Raw genomic sequence first — 24,310 nt, forward strand, 5'->3', positions numbered from 1 at the left:
TCAGGATAATGTAGACTGAATTGAAAAACCAAAGAGAAAAAAGAGAGAATATTATTAGAGAAGCCGTGACTAGTAACTAATCTGAAACTTGACTCCATCACTAACAAAGTTAAGATTTAGTTTGAGAAAATTTAGCGCCTAGGAATTTTTTAAAGAGAAAAAATTACAAAATTATTCTCGAAGCCAAATACATCTCAAAGTACCAACACATGATTTTTATACAAAAATTATTATATTTAGAATATATAAATATTTACATATTATATGCAAGACAATTAGAGAATAATAATGAAAATATTATTATTAAATATTGATGTTAATGATAAAGATTAATGAAAAATATTAAAATAAAACTAAGTTGATTAGTGATCTTGATATGATGAAAAAAGTGTTTAGTTAACCAAATAAATGAATATAATTTTCATCATATAATAATATTGTCATGAATCACATTTTTCTTGGAAGAGTCACGTTTGATTGAAAAACTAGGACGGCGGCTTTCATGGGTTTTTGGACGTAGTGGGTGTCGACGTTGTACGATAACACCAGTACTTGCAGTAATCATTTTAATTTTAATTTTAATTTTAATTTTTATTTAATGAAGTATTTGGTTTTAACTTTCCCACTCCACAGCCCAAAGAATCAAAAGATTTGCTTCCTTTCTTTCTTTCTCACTTTATGTTTAATTCAGTTTCTCCACTTTTCTTTCCACCCAAACACCAAAAGTCTCTCTTTATTTTTAGTTATTACCTTCCCCATCCCTTATTTGAATTCCACACTGAGAACATTTTTAGGGCAACTCTTCATTGATCCAATCAAGGAAAAACCTTTGGAAGGGTATTGACTGGTTACCTGATTTAGGTTTTCTTGTGAAGGCGGTTAGGTTCGAGAATGTTCTTCACCGGTGATCCTTCCAGTCGGAAGCGAGTTGATTTGGGTGGTCGGAGCTCCAAGGAGAGAGATAGGCAGAAACTTCTAGAACAAACGCGATTGGAGCGGAATCGCCGCCTCTGGTTGCGTCGCCAGAATTCCGCAGCTCTCACGATTCAGGTTTGCTTTTGTTCTCATTTTGAGTTAATCCGCTGCTTTGGCTTTTACAATTGAACAACTTTGTTTGCATTGAGTTATTTAATTTCTTGAAAACTTTTCCATGCGTGTTTAATTTTAACACAAGTAGCAATGAACAACTTCGAGTAACAATACTTCAAGTTTTTTATATAGATTTTGTAGTTTAGTTGGGTGTGGGAAAAAACTGGTTACATTGGATATGTTGCACTGCTTTACTATTATGCACAGGTCTTTACTATTATGCACAGGTTCTTCTGTCATGCTGTAGATAATGTAACTTTGGGGCTTAAGTGTAGGTGGATGTAGTCATTAGGCTCTAGAATGTAATGAGAAGGAAAGGAAAATGATAGAATTAACTCATATGATTCCACGGAAACGGATTCAATACCAAGGCATTGGATGTATGTTTGGTATTTGAATGGAAATAGGAACCTTAATTGATGTTGTTGGTTGTTGAAAGAAGGAATACGGTAATCATCAAGTTTTACTTGGGAAAATATGCGCTTTAACATGTACTAAAAATATTCTATAATATGTTGAAGAAAAATGGTTTTGTTATTTGATTGACTAGAAGATGAATATCTAAAATTTGCTTTTGTTCCTTAATAGGTGGATGGTTTTCCTTCATTTTTGAACACCTCAAAGAACTTATACTCCAATATGATTTTATTTTTCTAAATTCAAACTTATTATACTCAAACATAAGTTTGAATTGTTTTAAGTCATCATGTTTAAATAGTCCAACTAAACCAAATGGTCTTTACATTATTAACTTGTTGAACTATCCTCCAATCTAGCAAGGTGATGCAATAAATAAGTTTTGTTTAAATCACAGCGGCACACTGTTTATTTTAAGCTTTTACTTTGCTGTGACCTTGTGTTTGGCATGTTGTTGGGTTTTCTTGCTAAGGTGGTATATGAGAATCTTTTAGCTATATCTTTCTATTAGGCAATTTCTGCGGAAAAATTGGTTACCTGGATTTATCTTTAAGAACTTGTTGGCCTTCATTTGCAAAGTGTTGACTAATTACTAGCTACAGAAATACTTCAGAGGGAGAAAGGTTGTGGAAGCTGAACATGCCAAGGTCCGAGAGCACTTCTACCAAACCTACGGAAAGCACTGCCGAAATGTAGATAGGTAAATCTGGACTCTTTAGGATTTGCTTGGTATGATGGAAAGAAGCGATGATGGAAAATTTGTTAATCTAATGGTTAAACTACATAGTAAACTGTTTATGAATATTGACCCTTTGATTAACAATTTTCCATCTTCACTCTTTTCCATCCTTAGTGTCTTTAAGCTCTTTCCAGGTTAATGAGAATTCTGTTTAACATATACAGTGAATTGATATACTATATTTTTAGCCTGTTTCAGTGCTTTCTAATTTACTTGGTCTATCATGTGATTTTCTGATTTAGTTCAGATTTTCTCTGTTAAACAGGCATTGTTTTGGTCCAGACTCAGATTTTCTCCGCCAGCTAATTTTCTTTTTTGATGCCCACAATTTAAATGATTTTTCAGTTCTTGTTGAGACTTGCCGATTAATTCAGAATTTTGTTCGAGATAGCGGTATTCTTATCAGGATCCCTTCTTCCATATTGTATCATGTATAATTTTCAGTGTGTGAGTGTGTGTGTGTGTCTTTTTTGTGTTCTGTATATTATTGGTATTGTTTCTTTCTTTCCCTAACTTTTCAATATATATGCAAACAGGGGATACCGTTGGACTCTTTGCAGGTATGGACTATTCACCCAATCATTCTTTAGTTGCCTACAGACTGAAGCTGCTCTCATTTGCTTGTATTCAGGCTATACATCAGAACAGGTTAGTGCCTCAAATCTTTCTTTGTCTGCTGGTTTTGTTTTATATTTCATTTTTATTTTTGCATCACATTATGTAGCTTGTGCTCTTTATTTATGTAATTAGCTTTATATGTTCTGTAGAATCTCAGGTTTATAAAATAGAAACAGAAACAAGAAGAAAAAGTGAACACCTGATCTTGATGTTATGTATAGTCATACCTATCTCTTCTCCCCTTTCTCGTTGTTGGTGTCTTGTGCTCTTGTCTGGAATTTAATATACTCATATGTTCTCTGTATATCTCTTTGTTGTTTCTAAAGGTTATTTTACTTTAATTTTTATTGTATAGAAATCAATTGAAAGATCAACTGTTGATGGCTCCTGAGGAGGCCACTGCATCAACAACCATCTTGCTTCAAACATTGCTTTTGTTTTTAGATCCTAAACTGCCATGGGCATGTAAGGCAGTTGGTTATCTCATGCAAAGAAATGTATTCTCTCTGTTTAGAGAAGTTATTCTAATGGTAAAGGTACATTTTTCTGCCTCCCTGTTTTTAGGTTTTGTTTTCTTCCTTTTGGATGTATTATTTTTGTAGCCATTTTGATATCCCTATCTCCATAGTTGCGCATCTTAAAATCTGTAATTAGTAATTGCCTTCTTCTTTCCTGATACCAGCTTAATTTTGTGGTGAAGGAAAATATAAGTGCTGGAGGTTCTTTTGGGAAAATATCTACATTGGAGCGTGTGCTTGCTCTTATGATTTCTCATGTTGGTCAGAGTACATGTGTTTGCTCAAATGTGGATTCACAATGGAGTTTCTCATCCCAGATTCTTACAATCCCTTTCATATGGCAACTTTTTCCATACTTAAAAGTGGTAAATTTCTTCTTGTTTGGGGCTTTAGAAGTAGGTTTTTTGAGCCTAATTGAATCTTGGTATTGGTAGTATGTTGCATTGAAAACTTCGAAGCATATTCTTTGTATCCTACTTGGTTGTTTCTACTTTATCTTTTCAGAAACTACCTTTTTCTCCCTTTCCTTTTTAGTGTTGCAAAGCACCCAAATCTTTTTTCATAGCAATTTTTTTGTTGCAACATAATTTTTTGTTTTCATTTTATATTTGTTGCAGATTATAATTTTATGATGTTTCTCTATGTAGGTTTTTGCTTCTTGGAGATTGACTCTGCACTACACTAATAAGATGGTCTTGTGTGTGCAAAACCACGCTAATTTACTTCCCACTGATATATCAAATAAGTTTCCTGGTTATGCCTGCCTCCTTGGTAATATTTTAGAAACAGCAGGTGCTGCTTTATCTCAGCCTGACTGCTCATTTGAAATGGTAGGAAGATGACTTTTGTTAATGGTACTGTATGATTTTCTGCTACGAGCTTTTCTGTATATCATTAGCTAAATGTGGTCCTACATGCATTTCTCTAGAAAAATATTTTCCTTTTAATGTGATAGAAAGCAATGAATATGTGCAGCTGTAAATGCAAGTACATAGTTGAGATATTGTAGCCAGGTAGCTTCCATTCTAATAATTCTTTTAAATCTTTGTTTTAGTATTTCCACTAAAGCTGTGCTTATGCTTGCATTTAGTGTTGTTGTCTACTCTTATGCTTGCATCGAAACTGCTTCTTGTGTTAAAAAATTTCAGTTTTTAATGTAATTAGGTTTTGAAGGTAGTTTTTTTTTTCATTATTTTTATATTTTTAATATTTCGAGCAGGCCATGGACCTTGCAGCTGTTACAACTTTCTTGTTGGATGCTCTTCCTCCTATAAAATCATCAAGCAGAGAAAGTATGCCTTGCCTCTTGATATGCTACCTTTCTCTCTCTTTCCTCCTCTTTGCCAATGTAGGCTTTTTGCAAGCATTCTTAACATGGAAACTATAAATTTGGTTATAGTACAGAAACAATGACTGATTTTTTTGCGCATCAATTCTTCTTTTAATTGGTTCATCAAAATTCTCATGCATAAGTATTGGCTTCAGGTCCTACAGTTGCAGAGGATGGTATGATCATAGGTGATGAAATAGAGGAAATAGTTTTGGATAGTAATTTGGAGCAGCAGATAACTAATGCTATTGATTCACGCTTTCTGCTGCAATTGGTAAGCAGTCTTGACTCTTAGTATGAAAATGACTTTGGCTATCCTCATGAATTTAGTTTTTTATTTTCAATATCAAAGAAAGGGTTCAAAATTTGATTCATCTGAGCAGACTAATGTGTTGTTTGGAGGGATTTCCGCTGCTTGTGATCCACATAATGAAGGACCAGATGATAAGGAGGTGGCAGCTGTTACTGCTGCTTGTGCTTTTCTGCATGTTACTTTCAATACTTTACCTCTAGAGAGAATCATGACTGTACTGGCCTATAGAACTGAACTTGTTCCAGTGCTTTGGAATTTTATTAAGCGATGTCATCATAATCAAAAGTGGTCACCCTTGCCTGAGCGTTTTTCATATCTCTTGGGAGATGCACCTGGTTGGCTGCTACCTCTGGCCGTTTTCTGTCCAGTGTATAAGTAAGATGATTGGTTGATTTCTGGCAGAAAGATGTTATGCACTTCCTGTTTCTTTTTCTTTTCAACCTTAACTCGTTTTTGTTTTTAAAATTTTGAATGGTGTTTTCAAATTGATGATTGAATAGTCTTGCTTCTTGGTGGTTGATGATTAGGCACATGCTTATGATAGTTGATAATGAGGAGTTTTATGAGCAGGAGAAGCCATTGTCTTTGAAGGATGTCAGATGCCTAATTGTCATTCTGAGACAGGTGTTTCATTTTGTAAAACTGTAGTTGATGAGACTGTTACTTAGACTGTGAAGCAGTTTTTACTTTTCATTCTGAAAAGCATTTTGTATTTGCTGGACTTTCATTAGATTAAGGACATGACCTATTGATATGCTTCAATTCTTCTGTTTTATTATGTAAAGGCGTTATGGCAGCTCCTATGGGTGATTCCTTCTGTTCACCCTACCTGTGGGAAATCTATCTCCAATACTTCTTCTCATAAGAGGCAACTTGTTGAAACTATTCAAAATAGGGTTGGTACTGTGGTCTCAGAGCTCCTATCCCAGGTAGATGCCTGTGTGTGATATTACACACATATGTTGGCTATTTGTCTTGTGTGTGATATTACACACTCTGGCTTGTGCTCTATAAATATAAAAACAATGTTTCTTGAGGATAATGGCATGCAGGAAAACATTATTCTCTTTTCGCCTTTCTGATTTTTTTCTTAAATGGGTCTTACAGTTGCAAGATTGGAATAACCGGCAGCAATTTACTCCGCCCAGTGACTTTCATGCTGATGGTGTAAATGACTTTTTTATTTCTCAGGTAATAGGAACTCCATTGCAGTTTTCCAAGTATTGATATTTTTCTATGCAGCATGTTTGTTCTGATCTCAATTATTCCTAGCAGGCTGCGGTGGAAGGCAGCAAAGCACATGACATATTGAAGCAAGCACCTTTTTTGATTCCATTCACCAGCAGAGTTAAAATATTCACTGTGAGTAACTAGCAAATTTTGCTTCTGATCCTTTAGTTGGAAACTGTTGGATCTTGAAGAACAAGCAGTTGACATGACTATCTTTATCTGAATTCATTGGATTGGGAGGTTGGGAGTTACCTGGAACATTAGTCTAACATTTGGATTCTTTTTCACTGATATTTAATTTACCATTTGCTTTGCTTTATATCTTGATTCTATAACTCCACCTACCAGTCTCAACTAGCATCAGTTAGGCAGAGACATTGGGCTCATGGAGTTTTTACCAGGAACCGATTCAGAATACGAAGGGATCATATTTTAGAAGATGCTTATAATCAGATGAGTCAATTGTCTGAGGAGGATCTTAGAGGACTGGTATACGTTACGCAAGTCTTGTCTTCCCTCTTGACACTGTGAAGAATGATATAATCATTTTTATTTGCTTCCCTACAGATTCGAGTAACATTTGTCAATGAGTTTGGGGTGGAGGAGGCTGGCATTGATGGTGGTGGAATTTTCAAAGATTTTATGGAGAATATTACTCGGGCTGCATTTGATGTGCAATATGGGTTATTTAAGGTTGTTAATCTCTGCTAATGCTTAATTGGTATCTTCTTTCCGTATGCGTGAGTGGTTTCTTAATAAGCTGGTTGGGAGTTAGGACGTTGTCCATGTATTTTTTATTTTTAATTTCAATCATGGTAAAGATGCCAGCAGTGTCATCCTTACCTTTCTTCTATGATGGTATTGGTAGGATTTAAGATGGTATGCTTCTTTGGGGTTGAGCAGGTTGAGAGAGAACATCAGTATGCAATTCTTTCTGAACAAGGGAAAGATGAAGAATACTCAGATTTTCGTAATCGTTGTTTTTATTTATTTTCGAATAATAATGTGTTTGGCTTGATTTGTAGACCAAGAGAGTGATGCTCTCTCAATGGGATATTTCAATGATAAAGATGGATTTAACACTTACTGAAATCTGAAGTTGGTATAAAATGTAGGAGGAATCGTGGAATCCAAACAGACTAGTATGGCTGTTATGGAAAGTTCATAATCTTCTCTTTTTATTCATTTAAAGTCAAATTTGGTTCTCACTAGTAGAGATCCATTTTGTTGTATATGTTAATTTGTCTCGCTTGTTATGTATAATAACACATGTTTCTTGACATACTTGGCATTCTTACCTAGGAAACAGCTGATCACCTCCTATATCCAAATCCTGGATCTGGGATGATACATGAACAGCATCTCCAATTTTTCCATTTCTTGGGAACACTACTTGCAAAGGTATGTCATCATATTACACAGCCTAATCTGTATCTATAGGGTTTATTGATGAGGCTTAATGTCACCTTCCTTGTAGGCCATGTTTGAAGGGATTCTTGTGGATATACCATTTGCGACATTCTTATTGAGCAAATTGAAGCAAAAGTAATGCTTTGAATGGTTTCCTCCTCTCTGGATGGCATTTATTTCGATTGTATTCTAGAGATACTAATAAATGCATATTCTCCTATCGCTGATTAGGTACAATTATTTAAATGACTTGCCTTCTTTGGATCCAGAATTATATCGCCACCTTATTTTCTTAAAGGTGATTCTTTCTTCTCCATTTCCCTTTTTCTTTCTTTCATATTTAATGGAAAAATATTTGACTTTATTTCTCATAGTCATACTTCCACGTGGCCTACATGTAGCCTTCTTATTTATCCCACCTTCTTTGCTGTGACTTTCAGCATTATAAAGGGGACATATCAGAGTTGGAGCTCTACTTTGTAATTGTGAATAATGAATACGGCGAACAAACAGAAGAAGAGCTGCTTCCAGGAGGCAAAAACATACATGTTACAAATGAGAATGTCATCACATTTATTCACCTTGTATCTAACCACCGTTTGAATTTTCAGGTAGTGTGAACCTTCATTTCAAAATAGTTCAATGCATCTGCATTTTAATTTTCATGATGGTGACGCAATGAGATGGCATCGTTGCAGATACGTCAGCAAAGTTCTCATTTCCTTAGGGGATTTCAGCAGCTTATGCAGAAAGATTGGATTGATATGTTCAATGAACATGAATTGCAGGTATTATCTTCTACTTCATATCTCACAGCTTGTGCTTACTTTGTGGTCAATATAGTATCCTAATCTTACTTGAGGTCTTTAATGCCTATCCTCTGGAATTCCTTCTCTTAAAAAAATTAAAGGTTATAAAGGGAAATTTTATCATTTTATAAGGTTGGGTTTTGCCAATGTACTCTTTATTCGTAATTTTTGGGCCAATTATATTTCATAGAATATTTTGTTAATATATATAAAATAAGTTTTGAATAGAACAATACTATAATGTGGATATTCCACCTGTAACAGAAGTTTGTTCATGTGGATTGCCATGTTGGAATAAATTAATTTTTTTTATGTAAGTTTATAATAAAATAAATAGTTTCCAAACATTAAACTTTAATTATTTATAGGAAAAAAAACTAATCTGAAGTTAGTTAGTCTTATGTCACTAATTCTCTTACTAAGCAAATGTACTATAATGAGTAAATAGTGCAAAAAAAGAACAAAGAAAAAAGAAAAAAAGAGACTATATTTCAAGTCACTTGAGCTTGTCTGACCTATTAGCTTAAAGTTTTTGTAAAAAATGAAATTCCATAAACCGTTTTTAGCAGGAAAAATGTTTTTGGGCTTAATAGAATAAATTAAAAATAAAAAAGCTAGGACGAGTTAATTAAACACAAAAATCATTAATCTCTCAAATGTCAAAAGGCTGATAGGCAATTACTTCTCTCTATTCTTTTCTTTGCTTATGGAAAAAAACAGTGTGTTTTTGCTTATGTCTTCCTGATGATGAGCCGTCAAATTGTTATGCCTTGTGAACTGCAGTCTCTGGTTGAGATTTGTAATTATTTTGTGCCAAAATGCCTTTAAGCATTGTTCTAATTTCTTATGATTTAACATCTTTCGTGATGATTTAAGGTCTTGAAAGTATTTATCACTCGAGTGCGCAATCTTCATGTTGAGCTTTACATAAATCATTGAAATCTGTTTTTGGTTTCAGCTTCTGATTTCAGGTTCACTTGATAGCTTGGATGTTGATGACCTTCGATGCCACACCAATTACGCTGGTGGCTATCATGGCGTAAGTTATTTACCCTCTCCTGATATCTTTTTTGTTGGTTTAGAATGATTTATTATCCCACGAGTGTTCTTTGATTCCTAATTTTATTTCAGTTGAAAGGAGAGTGCAAATTGTTACTAAATTGACTTGTTCCCCTATCTGATATTATTATCAAGGGTTATTTGCTTTCAAAAGCTTATTTTTACTTCTTTATTTGACAGGAGCATTATGTCATTGATATGTTTTGGGAAGTCCTCAAAAGCTTTTCACTGGAAAATCAAAAGAAATTTTTGAAGTGAGTTGCATCATCCGTGATCTGTGCTTGTTCTCATGTTGGCTACTTCAATTGTTAGCTTCAAGAATAATGAACTTGAGAGAGGATTAAACTATACGAGGTTTTTTTTAGGTTTGTGACTGGTTGTTCTCGAGGACCTTTGCTGGGATTCAAATATCTCGAACCTCTATTTTGCATACAAAGGTAACAATCATACTAAATGTACTCTCCAAATATGATAAACTTATCAGTCAGGTGGTTAACAGGAACATAAGCGTTATAAGAGACTGCTTATTTCTCTTTTGTACACTATCTTTTTTTTCTTTAAAACCTTTTCCAATCAGAAATTAATGATTTGCTGTGGACTTATTTACAGAGCTGCTGGAAGTGCCTCTGAAGAAGCATTGGACCGATTACCAACATCAGCTACTTGTATGAACCTTCTAAAGCTTCCACCATATAGAAGGTTTGTCTCTTTGAATAGCTTACAATAGAGTAAGACTTTGAGATAAAAAGTTTAAGTCGATATCTTGGCATGAAAATAGCATTGCTATTTATGGTGATGGATAAATTAGCCTGCAAAAGAATGGGATTAGCCATTCTCTTGTGCACCATTTGTCATTTTGCCTGTACTAACTTCATCTTGGCTGCTTACTACCTCCAGAAATCTGATTATAAAGCTGCTCATCATTATCATGTTAATATATATATATAGATAGATAGATATTAATTATGGTTAACTTCCATATGATGTGTGCTTATGGTGCAGCAAAGAGCAACTGGAAGCCAAATTGATGTATGCAATAAATGCAGATGCGGGTTTTGATTTGAGTTGATGTATCCTGTGGATTCCAGTCCGACACAATGCCAGGCTCTGCTGTTGCCTGGTTGGGAACACTCATTTTTCAGTTATATTAAAGGTTGGGAGGACATGCTATGATAATCTCCTAGTGGTTTCAGAGATGCAAGCAAGGAGCCTTAAGGAGAATCAATGAGTGCTGGGCCAAAGGCTGATGGCTAAGCATAACAGTGTATAGATAAATAGCTTGCTCCTTTAGTTGAAATGTACAAACGTGGAGACATCTGCATTTAGTATTCTCTCATCTCCTCTTTTGTGAAGGTTTAAGCAAACATATGAAAGAGGGAAGCGAACAGATATGGAATCTGCAATATTTATGAACTTCTGAAGATCACTCGTGCAGTGCAGCAGCAAGGCTCATCAAAACTACCAGGTTTGGTCTTTTGTCATTGTCAAGGTGTTCTTGATGCAAGTCAAATATATACATAAAAATAAATAAATAGATAAATTTCTTGTATAATCATTTGTATATGAATAAACATTTAACATAATTGTCTGTTCAAACTTATGAGTAATACCCCCCCTCTCTACGCCCCTGCCCCGCCCCTTATAGTTGAGCTTTATGCTATTTAAAATATTAAGCATTGCTTGGTTTGGGTACATTTTGTGATGGTTGATAATGTTCTATCCTCCCTTGGCTTTTACATAGTATGATTAGGTTTAGAGTAGGCGAGATAAGCCAAGTTTGAACAGAGAAGCTTGAGCTCGAGCTGGATTTGAAATTAGCTGTTCAAAACTTGGCTGGAGCTTAATCAAATATTGTTATAGAAGCTTGTGGATTTAGGATTAAAAGTCTCAAATTTTAGGGTTTAGGGTTGTAAGTTTATATAAGGGTAATAATTTAATATTAAAATCTCATAAATAAATAGTTTGATTAGAAACCGAGTTTTCTTTTTCAGTCGAAATCAATTAGACTGCAAGCCAAAGTGGTTGGCCACAAATCTTGTTTGTTGTAATGACTTTTTAGGCGTAAATATTTTACTCAATGAACTTAAATGTTGAATTATGCACAGGTGGTGATTCTTTTATGTTACTAATTTGCTTTATAAATATTTAATATTAAAAGATGAATAAATTTATTAAGATAAAGGTATTGTGAGAATAGTTTATAGATTAAAAAAATATTTTTATGTAATAAATGAAATAAACATGTTTGTTCGTGCGTGTTCTGTTATTAATAAAATTAAGTTTGCCTTGATTATTGCTTGTATATCTAAGAACTTTATTTGATATTATAATAAATTGTGCTGATATTTGTTTTGAAACAAAAAACTATTGAATAAATTGAAATATTTTGTTGTTAAAGAATTATTATCTTAGTAGATTCCTTTTTGAGAAATCAAGAATATTTTATTAATTAACATATAGATTAAAACAACTGTTTTTGTGGTTTTGATTAAAAAATAAATATGCATTTACATAGACACTGGGAAAAAGCATAAGGTTAAAAAGTGATCGTGTCTTGTATGTTTATAATTTAGGTTTTTTAGTTTTATTGCAACTATTCAAATTTAAAAGTGCAAGTTTTCTATTATGATGTTTTATTTTGTTATTACGAATCGAGTATTTCTTTAATTTTAAATGTCACTGTAGCAGACTCGAGAGATTAATTGTAAGGTACTTGAAATATAAATTTTAAAAATAAAATTTACGACGAGGGGAAGAATTTGTAGTTATTTTAATTATACTATAAAAAAGTTGCCTAATCAATGAGACCATATATATATTTATTATCTTTATAAGGAATAAGCAACATTTTTTGTGTTTGGGTTTTAAACTTTTTATGGTTTACATTAATCTTAAAATTTAGTAATTTTTTTCAAGTTGATCCATAAATATGGATTCGGTTAAGGTGATATTATATCCAAGGATTTTAAATTGGATGGATGGTTATAACTAGTTTAATTGAAAAGATTATTAAAAAAATTTAAAAATATATAAAAAAACAGAAAAAGAAAAAAAAGAAGGTTCAATCATCTTTTCAACTGGTTTGATTGGTATTGAAATCCGTTCTTAATCTAACCGGGTAGTCCAATTTTAAAAATAGTGATTAAATATATATTGATTAACAGAAGGAAAAAAGAAAAAGGAAAGTATAAGTCCAAAGCGCTATAAATGTCATTCAATCTTGTCTTTGAAAAGAAAAAAGAAATATTTTCCCATTAACAGAAAGTATTGATTGAGATGTCACTCATTCGCATCACTGAGATGAATATCGGTGTCCATTCAGAATATTGTTAGTATAACAGAAGACGTCCCACCAAAAAATACAGATCAAATCTACTTTCATGCCATTGTTGTATTAAGCATCTGTCTACATTACTGGTAGAGTAATAAAAGGCTTGTATTCCCATTTTCAATTCCAAATTCTATCTTTTACCTCTTATCAAGATATATATGATGAATGGGTTGGGTATTTAAGTTTGATTCCAACTCTTTACAGTATGGAACACGTTTTTGCTTTGAATATTCTCCTTCCTCCCTTTACTTTCCATCTTTGCTTTGGTTTCTCTACCAAATTATAAATGGTATTATCCCCGCTTTTGGTAACGAATTTTGTCCCCTACTTGCGTAATTATTGTCCTGGGGAAGTTGAGGCTGGTTAGATAGGCTCTTCCACTTGGTTTGGTTATTGAAATCAACGTGGATGGCGCCTATTTTGAGAGTGATTGTAACGGTAGATTAAGTGTTACGATAAAAGATTCCGAAAATTTTGTACTTGGAGGACTTGCACAATCTCTTCAAATTTGTTAGGGACAGAAAGTAATTTAGTTGTTTGGATATTTTATTTTTGATTTTTATTATGATTCAAATGTACATGTTTAAAATAAATAATTAAATACATTACTTTATTTTTATATTAGTTAAATTAAATTATTTATATGTGCAATATGTAAACACAAAATGATGCAATGTCGATAATCGTGTTAGTGATTTGTGAAAATCATATCAAAATATATTTTCATGTATAAAATTACATAAGTCATAATTGATATATATCATTACATATTTGACCAAAATTAATGTATAGTTTAAAGATTTATTCCATATAAAATTTCATAAAATAAATATAAGAAAATATAAATTTTCTCTTATCATTTTGGCTAAATGCGTAACAATTTCAGTACTAAAAATAATGGTAAATTTGCACTTTGACCTTTTAAAAATATAAAAATTTGATTTAATTCTTTAAAAATTGTAAAGATGTAGGCTATTAAAATAATGAAACTACATTTTTGCTATCGCAAAAATTATAATTTAATTTTGGTTTCCCCTAAAAAAGTTTTATGATTTCGCCCTTTGTTGTAGGGTTATATGCGCAATCATATCAACGACCACCCTCACTGCACAGGTAAAAACCAAGATACTAGATGAATGAGACTCATCAAACAGATCATTAAAAATTAAACTGTCAACAATTTGTTGCAAATACTGGGATTTAAATTGAAACAGAAATTGACAAATTATTTATTCAAAACATTGATTGAAGAAACAAAAAAAAAGAAACTTTGTAATAAGTCAAGTCTCGAGATAAGAAATAAAGTTATAAATATTGAAATTGAAATTTTTACATTTAATATCACTTTATACCTATACATATTGAGTCGAGTGATAAAGAATTCGATACTGATTGAATATATTAAGTTACATGGAATAATGAATGAGTATGAATGGATATCTTTTGAGCTTAAGAAGAAGAAGAAGAAGGAGGTGAAGTGATAATAAATGCAGTATGTAGTAGATGTGGTAGCTTTAAATCATAAGATTAGATATTTGAAAGATGACTTAATTAATATATCTATAATTTATACATTACGTATTAAACAAATACAAATATACTACACTTAATTAGGAGAGCAGCAAAGCGATAGTAGCTAACCTTTTGATTCATTTTCAGACTTTTAAAATCATATTAATTTATTTTAAATTTTTTTTAAATTCTTGAACTTATGTTGATATGGAATTTTAATTTGATTTATTAGACTAAATGACTTGAAAAATAATGGATAAAAATATTTCAGACAATACTTTAAATTATATTTCAGTCTCTCTACTTAATAAACAAGTATATAAAAAGGAGCAAAAAGCTAACTAATTAAAACTTTGGTCTAATTATTTCATTAACTGCTGATGTGGAATTTAATTTTCTTTATTGGATTAAATGAGTTGGATTTATTTTTCCTTAGCCCATTTACCCAAATACTTCGATTCTTTCCTTAAAGTTTCTATTTTGGAATCAACTTTAATTTTTTAAATATGTTTCACAATTTAAATTTTAAAGAATATATATTTATATAAAAAATTCATTTATCTATCAACTCTTTATTTACTAGCAAATAAATTATCTAAAAAATTAAATTGTGAAACAAATTTAAAAAAATTAAAATTGATTCCAAAATAGAAACGATAATAAAGTTAACTTCATTGAAAAGAAAATTATAGGTTTTTTTTTAAAAAAAATTATATAATAAACATGTATGCGTGTTCGTATTAGCACTCGTTAAAGCATTTTTAATTATATTGAAGTAAAAAAATTTACAAAAAAAAATCAAGTAAAGGCTAATTATTTTTAATTTCTTAACAATATCTTAAACTTTTAAATTGTTAAATATATATTTAACAACATTTTATTTTTAAATTATTATTTAAAGAATTATAACTAACTATTTAGGTTTTTATTTTATTTTTTAATATTTTTAATTTTTAAAACAATTATTTGAAGGAATAGAAATAACTTGTTTAATAATAATCATATTTTAAAATATGTTTTTTCTTTGTTTTTATAAAAATATATATTTTTTGGTATTTGAAATTTGAAATAAAAGGTTAGTTATATTTTAAGTTATAACCTAAATTTTAAATTCAAAATATAATTTTTAAATTTAAATTTAAAAATATTAAAAATATTTAAAGGTTAAATAAGAAGATGTGGATGTAAAACGTAAAATTTACTTTTTTTTTAAAACAAAAAATCTTTACTTACTTTTTGTTTTAGAAAACACACAAAACAAAACAACAAATTTTTTATGGGGAATTTAAAGGAGGGCAGATAGGGGATTTGGCGGCTCCAAAAATAGAAAATTGTTAGCTTAATCCACTTTAAAATACGGTAAAACATATATTTTAATCCTTCATAAAAAAATAAAAATTCTTTCTAATCTCTTAAAAATGGTAGAATTTATAAATTATGTTTTGACCTATCAAAATTTTATAATTAAATTTCAACTCCTCTAAAATAATTTCTAGATTCACCTCAGAGCAACATCCATCATCATCCCGTTAGTTAAAAATCAAATTATGGGTTAATCCTCATCGTCCCCAAAAGGGACATTCAAAATTCCTATTCTTCGTTTTCTTTTTGTTAACAAGTGTAAAACTCAACCAGCTCTTCCATGGAACCCAATTGAGCCCCATTGTTTTCAAGTACCCAATGTTCGAACAAAACCACCTCGCAATACACCACAATTTTACCTTCGTTACTGGAAACCCCTTTGGTCTCAAGACGCCCTTTGCGGGTTTTCGCCTTGGCCTCTACTCCTCATTCTTCTTTTTTTTTTAGGTGAAACATTTCTTGACTGAGTCTGAATTCACAAGATTAGGCAGGTTTTTGCCATCTATCTCGGTCAAAATCATCGTTCCTCCAGGAAAGACCTTATTTACCACATAAGGTTCTTCCCAGTTTGGTATCCATTTTCCTCTGAAGTCATTTTTTATAGGAAGGATATTTTTCAATACCAGGTCTCTCGCATGAAATTCTCTAGGGCGAATATTTTTGTCATAAGTTTGCATCATTCGCTTTTGGTACATCTGACCATGACGAATAGCTTTCATCCTCTTCTTCTCAATCAAATTTAGTTGACCATATTGGGATTGAATCCATTCTGCTTCGTCTAACTTCAACTCCGCTAAAACTCTGAGAGAAGGAATCTCGACTTTAATGGCCAAAATTGCATTCATTCCATAAACAATGAGAAAGACATTTCCTTGGTGGATGTCCTAACAGACATTCGATAAGCGTAGAGGGCAAATGGTAATTTCTCATACCAATCTTTATAAGTCTCAGTTATTTTCCCCGCGATCTTCTTAATGTTCTTATTGGTCGCCTCCACCATACCATTCATTTTTGGGCGATATGGTGACGAGTTATGATTTTTTATCTTGAATTGACTACAGACCTTCGCTATAGTGATGTTGTTCAAGTTCAATACATTGTCAGATATAATCTTTTATAGCATCCCATACCGACATATGATCTCTTTTTTCAAGAATTTATTGATTGCCGACTTTGTGACATTGACGTAAGAAGTGGCCTCTACCCACTTGGTGAAGTAATCAATGACTACAAAGATGAATCGATGCCCATTGGAAGCTTTTGGCGAGATCGACCCAATTACATTCATGCCCTACATAGAGAAAGGCCATGGAGAAAACATAACATGAAGAGGTGAAGGGGGTACATGAATTTTGTTTCCATAAATTTGGCACTGATGGCATCTCTTGGCATAACTAATATAATCCCCTTCCTTGGTGGACCAATAATACCCGAATCTCATGATTTTCCTGACCATTGTAAAACCATTAGCACACATTCCACAAATGCTCTCATAGACTTCTTCCAAAATTTTTTTAGCCTCAACAGCGTCCTTACATCTTAGTAGCACCTGATCCTTTCTTCTTTTGTACAGGATTTCCCCATCTAAGACATAGTCACTAGCCAGTCTTCTCAACGTCCTTTTATCATTCTCAGTTGCTTGGTCAGGGTATTCACGATTCTTCACATACCGTAGTATATCGTGGTACCAAGGGTGATCATCTTTTTCTTCTTCTTCGATGTTGTAACAATAAGCCAGAGTCTCATAAATACTCATCTGGATAGGTTTTACATCTTCTTGTTTGTTCACTTTGACCATGGAAGCTAATGTAGCCAGGACATCAGCCATTTGATTTTTGTCTCGCAGGGGTAGCAGAAGGTGATGTCATCAAACTTTTCAATTAGCTCCAGAACCAGCCTTCAATAATTGATCAATTTGGGGTATCTCATCTCTCATTCACCTTTGAGTTGATAGATTATTAGTGCAGAATCTCCATATACCTTCAGTACTTTGATCTTACGTTCTATGGCTGTACGGATACCCATGATGCATGCTTCGTATTCTGCCATATTGTTTGTACAATCAAAATCCAATTTACTAGTAAAGGGATAATGATCTCCGTTTGGGGATACCAAAACTTCCCCGATTCTATTACCTATAGCGTTTGACGCTCCGTCAAAATTTAGTTTCTAAGAATGTCCTTCTTGAGCATCTTCTTTAGTGGTCGCAACATACATCAGATATTCATTTGAAAAATCAAAGTTCAAATGCTCGTAATTTTCTAGAGCTCTACTGACTAGAAAATATGCTATTGCACTCCATTTTATTGCCTTCTGGTTCACATAAATTATATCAAATATAGAAAGTAGAATTTACCATCAGGTCATTCTTTCATTCAGAGCAGTCGACTCCATCATGTACTTTAGAGGGTCTATTTTTGAGATTAGCCAAGTTGTATGGTACAACATATATTGTCTTAGTATTCGGGTTGTCCAGATTAAAGCATAACATAACTTTTCAATCGGCGAGTATCGTGTTTCACATTTAGTGAACTTCTTGCTAATGTAGTATATCACTCTTTCTTTCTTTCCTTCATGACTCACCGTGTATCCGAGAACGCATCCCATCAAATTCTCAAATATTGCCAAGTACAGTATCAGTGGCTTATCTAGGCTAGGTGGCATTAGCACTGGGGCATTAGATAGGTAATGTTTGACCTTGTTAAAAGCTTTCTGGCACTCTTCATCCTATACACCTGGATTGTATTTCTTAAGGAGACGGAATATGGGGTCGTATTTCTTAGTTAGTTGTGAAATGAATCAAGCGATGTAATTTAGTCTTCCTAGGAAACCTCGGACTTATTTTTGAGTGCACGGTAGAGGTAACTCTTGTATAGCCTTAAATTTATCTGGGTCGATCTTGATCATCTTTTCACTAACTACAAATCCTACCAATTTTCCCGACCTATCCTCGAATGTACATTTTGCTTGATTGAGCTTCAGCTAGAATTTTCTCAATCTCAAGAACAATTTTCTCAAGACTTGTACATGCTCTTTTTCTGTTTGGGACTTTACAATCATATCGTCAACATAAACCTCGATTTCTTTGTGCATCATATCATGAAAAAAAGTTACCATGGCTCTTTGATATGTCGCTTCCGCATTTTTTAGTCCAAATGACATAACTTTATAGCAAAATGTTCCCCACATGGTTACAAATGTGGTCTTTTCCATATCTTTATGATGCATCTTAATCTGGTTGTATCCGGATAAGCCGTCCATAAAGGAGAAAATTGAATAACCTATTGTGTTGTCTATTAAGGTGTCGATGTGAGGCAGCGAGAAATTATCTTTCGGGCTGGCTTTGTTTAAACCCCTGTAGTCTACACACATTCGTACTTTCCCATCTTTCTTAGGGACAGAGACTATATTAACTACCCACTCCGAGTATTTGACCACTTGTAGGAAATCAGCATCGAATTGCTTCTTGACCTCTTCTTTAATTTTCAGCAAGACGTCGGGTCTCATTCTTCGGAGTTTCTGTTGAACTGGCTTGCACTATTCTTTTATGGGGAACCGGTGTACCATGTTATCAGTACTTAGCCTGGGCATATCTTGATATGACCATGCGAAGACATCTTTGAATTCTTGGAGTAACTCAATGAGGTGTCGCTTTGTCTCTGCGGTGATGCAATCTCTGATCTTCACCTCTTTCTCTTCTCCTAAACTCACAATTTCTACTAACTCTTTGTAAGGTAGATTTGTTTCTCATCTTGTTCTACCATTCTTAACAAATCAGGAGATAGGTTACAATCTCGATCATCTTTAAAGTCTTGAGGTTCCTTTGGACACATATCTTGCTCAAACGGAGATTTTGAGTCAGTAGCAGTATCTCTCATATTATTGATATCCGGAGACATTTTATATGAACAAAGGAAGACCCAAAGAAAAAATGAATATAAGAATAATTATTTGTATGGTATGAGTATGAATAAAATGGAAGAAATAAAATAATATTTGCCAAAATGAGACACAAATATGCATTTTATTGAAATAAATATATTGGACCTATGCCTATTTCACAAAAGGATTCTTATTGCTCCCAGGCAATAAGTGTGTTTTAAACATTACTCTGAATTAGGTCTAAAAATTACAGGGATCTCTTCCACAGTCCAATTGTTCAGAACACTTCCGGGGATATAAGGACGATTGCCTAACAGGTTTTCTTCCCTAATTCTTTTTTCGGATATGGCGTTGATGCTCAGATTTCCCAACATTCCTTCTAGGCCTTTGACCTCTTCAAACAATTCTAACTCTTTGTTATCCATTAGATTTTGTACCAAAATTTTGAATTCAGTGCACTCTTGGATTTCATGACCTTCTTCAGCGTAGAACTTATAGTAACTTCTCGCTTCTTTATGTAACTCTTCCGAATCTTGAATGATTAATCCCACGTCTATCATCTTTTGCCAAACCCATTTTAGTGGGATTTCTACTTCCGCCATATTAGTTTTGGTCATCTTTTCTCCATTCTCAATTATCACGTCTACCCCATGATCTGAATGACTGGGTAACAAATTTCTTGCCTCATTAGGTCCTGGTGGATCATCGAACCTTACGATCCCCATCTTGATGAACCTTTCAATTAGCTTTTTGAATGTGGTGCAGTTTTCAATTGAGTGTCACGTTATTCTTGCGCGGTACTTACATTGAGCATTCGCATCGTACCATTTTAGGAATGAAGGTTGCATGGGTTTTAAGTAAAACAGGGATACCACATGCGCATCGAACAAGTTTTAATATAACTCCCTATATGTCATCGGGATAGGTGTGAACTCAATTTTTTCTGTGTTTGGTCTTGAGTTGGATTCTTACCTCGAAAGGCTTTGGTGGCTCGTTGCCATGGTCCTTGATTGGCCTACAATAATCGATTTTGAATAGCCTTTATTGTACACGCTCGCGGTGTTCACTTTATTTTCCTTCTTCCTTAGGGTTGATCTTTTGACATTTTTCGCTACGTCTATTTTTCCATTCCTTACTGCGTTTTCAATCATTTTCCAGACATTACTATATCTGAGAAGCTCTTAGTAATACTTTCCAATATATGATTAATGAACAGGGCTTTAAGACTATTTATGAAAAGCATTGTCATTTCTTTCTCCAAAAGAGGTGGCTAAACTTGCGTTGCCATCTCCCTCCATCTCTAAGTGTACTGCCTGAAGCTTTCACTTTGTTTCTTTTCCATGTTTTGCAGCGTAATTCTGTCCGGCGTCATGTCGATTATATGACTGTATTGTTTCATGAAAGCTTGTGACAAATCTTTCCATGAACTGATTTTGGCACGGCTTAGTTGGTTGTACCACTTGGCAACCGACCCGATCAAACTATCCTGGAAGTAGCGGATTAACAGTTGTTTGTTATTGACATATCTCGTCATTCTTTGGCAAAACATTGTGATATGGGCTTCAGGACAACTAGTCTCATTATATTTTTCGAATTTTGGAGTTTTGAATTTTTGTGGGAGCACTAGATCAGGGACTAAGCTCAACTACTTAGCATCAACCTTACAAAGGTAATCGACATTCTCTATAGCTCTGAATTTCTCTTCCAACCACTTGCACCAATCTTCTAGTCGTTTTGGCAATTCAATCTTTGCCCTATCCATTTCAGCCATGTCGTCCAAATCGGAAACAACTGGGTTGGTCAGATTATCCCCGGGGTTGGAACCTAAACCCGTTAGGTAATTAACCGATGCTGAAGTACCAGCTTGATATGGTTGAGGTCTTATGGTAACGGGTACCCTTCGTGGATATATTTATGGTTGGGCTTGGACATTTACTGGGGTAAAGCATGGGGGTAGGTAGGGTCTTCATTATCATCCCCCGAGTTAACCACAATGTTTTTTCCTTTTTCAATCCCTCTGGTTAGCAACTGTGTCAACTAGCTTATCATGCTTCATTGAGATTCTTGTATTTGATCTCTCATGTCTTGTTGTACTTTAGCTAATTGTTCCTGCAGCTGTGCTTGCAATTGATCTTGCATGTCCTCTTGAATCTGTTATAATCTCTCTAATCTTAGATCCATTGCTTTGGTTTTGCTACGAGTACCGTAACGATATTCAGTTGGTAGATTCTTATTGGTTTCCATGGTAACTTTCATAATTTTGATTAATTAGGGTCTTTTTATGAAATTTAATGCATATGATGAAATGTAATGCTATGAATGAAATGAATGCAAAAAGGAGTTGATTCTAGTTCAATTTCATTAGAACAACTTTACTAGAAAATAAGTTTCTTTACATAAAGCTGATACATATACGACATCGCCTTCACATTCAAAACCTTAACTTTCCCGAGAAAGAAAGCTAATTCTCGGCCCCGATCTGACTCCGGTTCATATCTCAAGCTTTGAACGGCTGGGGTCTGCTAGTGGTCAACCACTTCTCATACTCGGACCAAAACTTTGCTCATAACGTGGTCCATATCTTTAACCTGACCCTCTCACATGCTGTCACCTTTCTCTTGTTGCCTTTTCTCGGGCCATATTCGTGCGACTATATTGTCTTCCACTTTATTAAAAAACTATTTTTCTATGACAAGCTCTCTATTTAGCAACCGAACACGAATCAACACCTTTTTTTTATGAAAATGCAATGTAATCACAGCCAAAACAAAACGAAACAAGTCAGTACATTTCATATAAAGCTAGAATTTAAAGCAAGTAAGAAATAACACATAGAGCACCTATTCGGGTGACCACTAGAGGTTCGGTATGGTTCTATCTAGGGTAAGTTCTTAGGGCTCATTACATGTGGTTCGGTTCTAAAGTAAGGGTACCTGAACTAATAGATTCCTCGATCCTCACCCATTATAGGCTTATATGGACCGAGTTCGGCTCAGCGGAATACATTCCCTTATGGCTGTACAGAGATGAAGATATCACGAAAACATAGGTACGGATGTATCTCGAAAGCGATCCACTATCTTATACAGAGGTGACCACTTCTTGAAGGAATAATTTCTCACTCCCACTTAAGAAGGGCAAAATCGAACGATTATGCAATGCAATATGCGGAAACATACTAAGATACTCGAACCAATTAAAGCAAACATATCATTATGTAACAAAATGATGAAGACCATAAAAATGAATGATAAAATGCAATTAAGGGGTCATAAATTTAAACCAAATTATCAATTTTTAACAAAAATGACCAAAAGTAATCAACTCGTGGTTTGACTCTTTTATTTTGTCCCCAGTGGAGTCGCCAAGTTGTCGAAACCTTTTTTGACATCGACTTTTTATTTAGAAAACAAAAATGAGAGTCGCCACCAATCTTTTTTTGTGAGGTGTGATCGAATCACCTCGCAAATTTACCATTTTAATAAAAACTTTGATTTACTAAAATGACGATTTTTGTTCTACAAAATTTAGAAAATGGGTTCGGGAGTTGGTTACGTACGAGCAAGGATTAGCACCCTCGTGACGCCCAAAATTGGTACCTAGTTGATTACTTGATATCTTTAGTGTTGAAAATTGAAAATTTGAAGAGAATTTAAAATACAATCCATTATTAAAACATTACTTAACTAAATTAATTCACGAAAATGACTTATTTCAAGTTAATCGAGAAGGAAGGATCATATCCCGTAAGTTAGGATACAATGCCTTAAATCCTTGAGAACGAGAATAAACGCCGATTGATCATTACTTAAATCTTATTTTTTTAATTTTAAAATAAATATTCGACTATCTCGGTTTTAGAAGGAAGCCATATTCCGTGAGTTAGTAACAAAACTTTTCTAATTCCAAAATAATGAACATTTGCTTCGGTTTAAAAATTTCCCTTTTTTATGCGTCGTGCAAAAATTAATGTAACACTTAAAATGGTATATAGATAATTTATTTGGACATCGTATAAAATACAAAAAAATATTTTTAAACGTAATGTATAGTACGATGATAATAAAATAATGTAAAATAGCTATACGGGTAGAATATTAAAATGATAAATAATAAATAATAGAATACTATAATAATGATAATAATATTAATAATGTAAAATAGCCCACTTTACAAAAACACGTGGATCCCAAAGATCTGGGTCGGGCAATCGAATCCTACTTCGAAACAACGCCGTTTTGGGGATTCTAAGCACCAGCCAAAACAATGTCGTTTAATCATCTCTATATAAATCAATTTTTTTTAAAAATTTCATTCTGCTTGGATTTAAAAAAAAAACCTTGAAGCCTCATCTTTTTCTCTCAAAGTCTCCCCACGTCTGGCCTAGGGTCGGTGGTCATTCGCCGTGGATGCCAGTCGCGGTGACGGTGACCACCGTCTCCAATGGCTGAAAAATTGCCCAAAACTCCCTTTAAACCCTATTTTTTTGCATAGAACTTTGATTCGGAGTTGAAAATACTCGATTTAAACCAAAACTCCCCCAAAAAGAAAAAAGACCCTTCAACTACCGACGTTTTTTGTTGCGGCCTTGGCCGAATCCCCAAGAATTCGACAGCCATCAGGCCAGAAAAAGGGCGCCGACAATGGTGCAGAGACGAAAAGACAGGTAAAGGTTTTATTTTTTTTATTTC

The 24,310-nt window shown here is 33.6% G+C and overlaps 1 protein-coding gene across 6 annotated transcripts; it reads left to right on the forward strand.

Annotated features, from left to right (window-relative positions):
* The first annotated feature begins 450 nt into the window (after positions 1–450).
* LOC107916243 (E3 ubiquitin-protein ligase UPL6) lies at positions 451–11,115 on the forward strand. 6 transcript variants are annotated; one of them, XM_016845398.2, is made up of 27 exons: positions 451–557; positions 862–1,050; positions 2,109–2,206; positions 2,511–2,638; positions 2,782–2,893; positions 3,219–3,399; positions 3,546–3,746; positions 4,029–4,211; positions 4,601–4,673; positions 4,867–4,985; positions 5,095–5,399; positions 5,552–5,648; positions 5,810–5,953; positions 6,132–6,215; positions 6,300–6,386; positions 6,603–6,743; positions 6,822–6,947; positions 7,557–7,655; positions 7,732–7,799; positions 7,896–7,962; positions 8,105–8,275; positions 8,363–8,452; positions 9,432–9,512; positions 9,713–9,786; positions 9,898–9,969; positions 10,142–10,231; positions 10,535–11,115. In XM_016845398.2, the coding sequence occupies exons 2-27, from the start codon at positions 892–894 to the stop codon at positions 10,599–10,601; spliced, it is 3,117 nt and encodes a 1,038-aa protein (XP_016700887.2). In that variant the 5' UTR covers positions 451–557; positions 862–891; the 3' UTR covers positions 10,602–11,115. The 6 variants fall into 6 exon arrangements, with proteins under 6 accessions (XP_016700887.2, XP_016700888.2, XP_016700889.2 ...); XM_016845399.2 differs by having other exon boundaries at positions 518–534; XM_016845400.2 differs by lacking the exon at positions 451–557 and having other exon boundaries at positions 620–1,050; positions 3,564–3,746.
* Positions 11,116–24,310: the final 13,195 nt, after the last annotated feature.

Source organism: Gossypium hirsutum, chromosome D10 (genome assembly GCF_007990345.1).
Source record: "Gossypium hirsutum isolate 1008001.06 chromosome D10, Gossypium_hirsutum_v2.1, whole genome shotgun sequence".
In the NCBI taxonomy this organism is placed as follows: domain Eukaryota; kingdom Viridiplantae; phylum Streptophyta; class Magnoliopsida; order Malvales; family Malvaceae; genus Gossypium; species Gossypium hirsutum.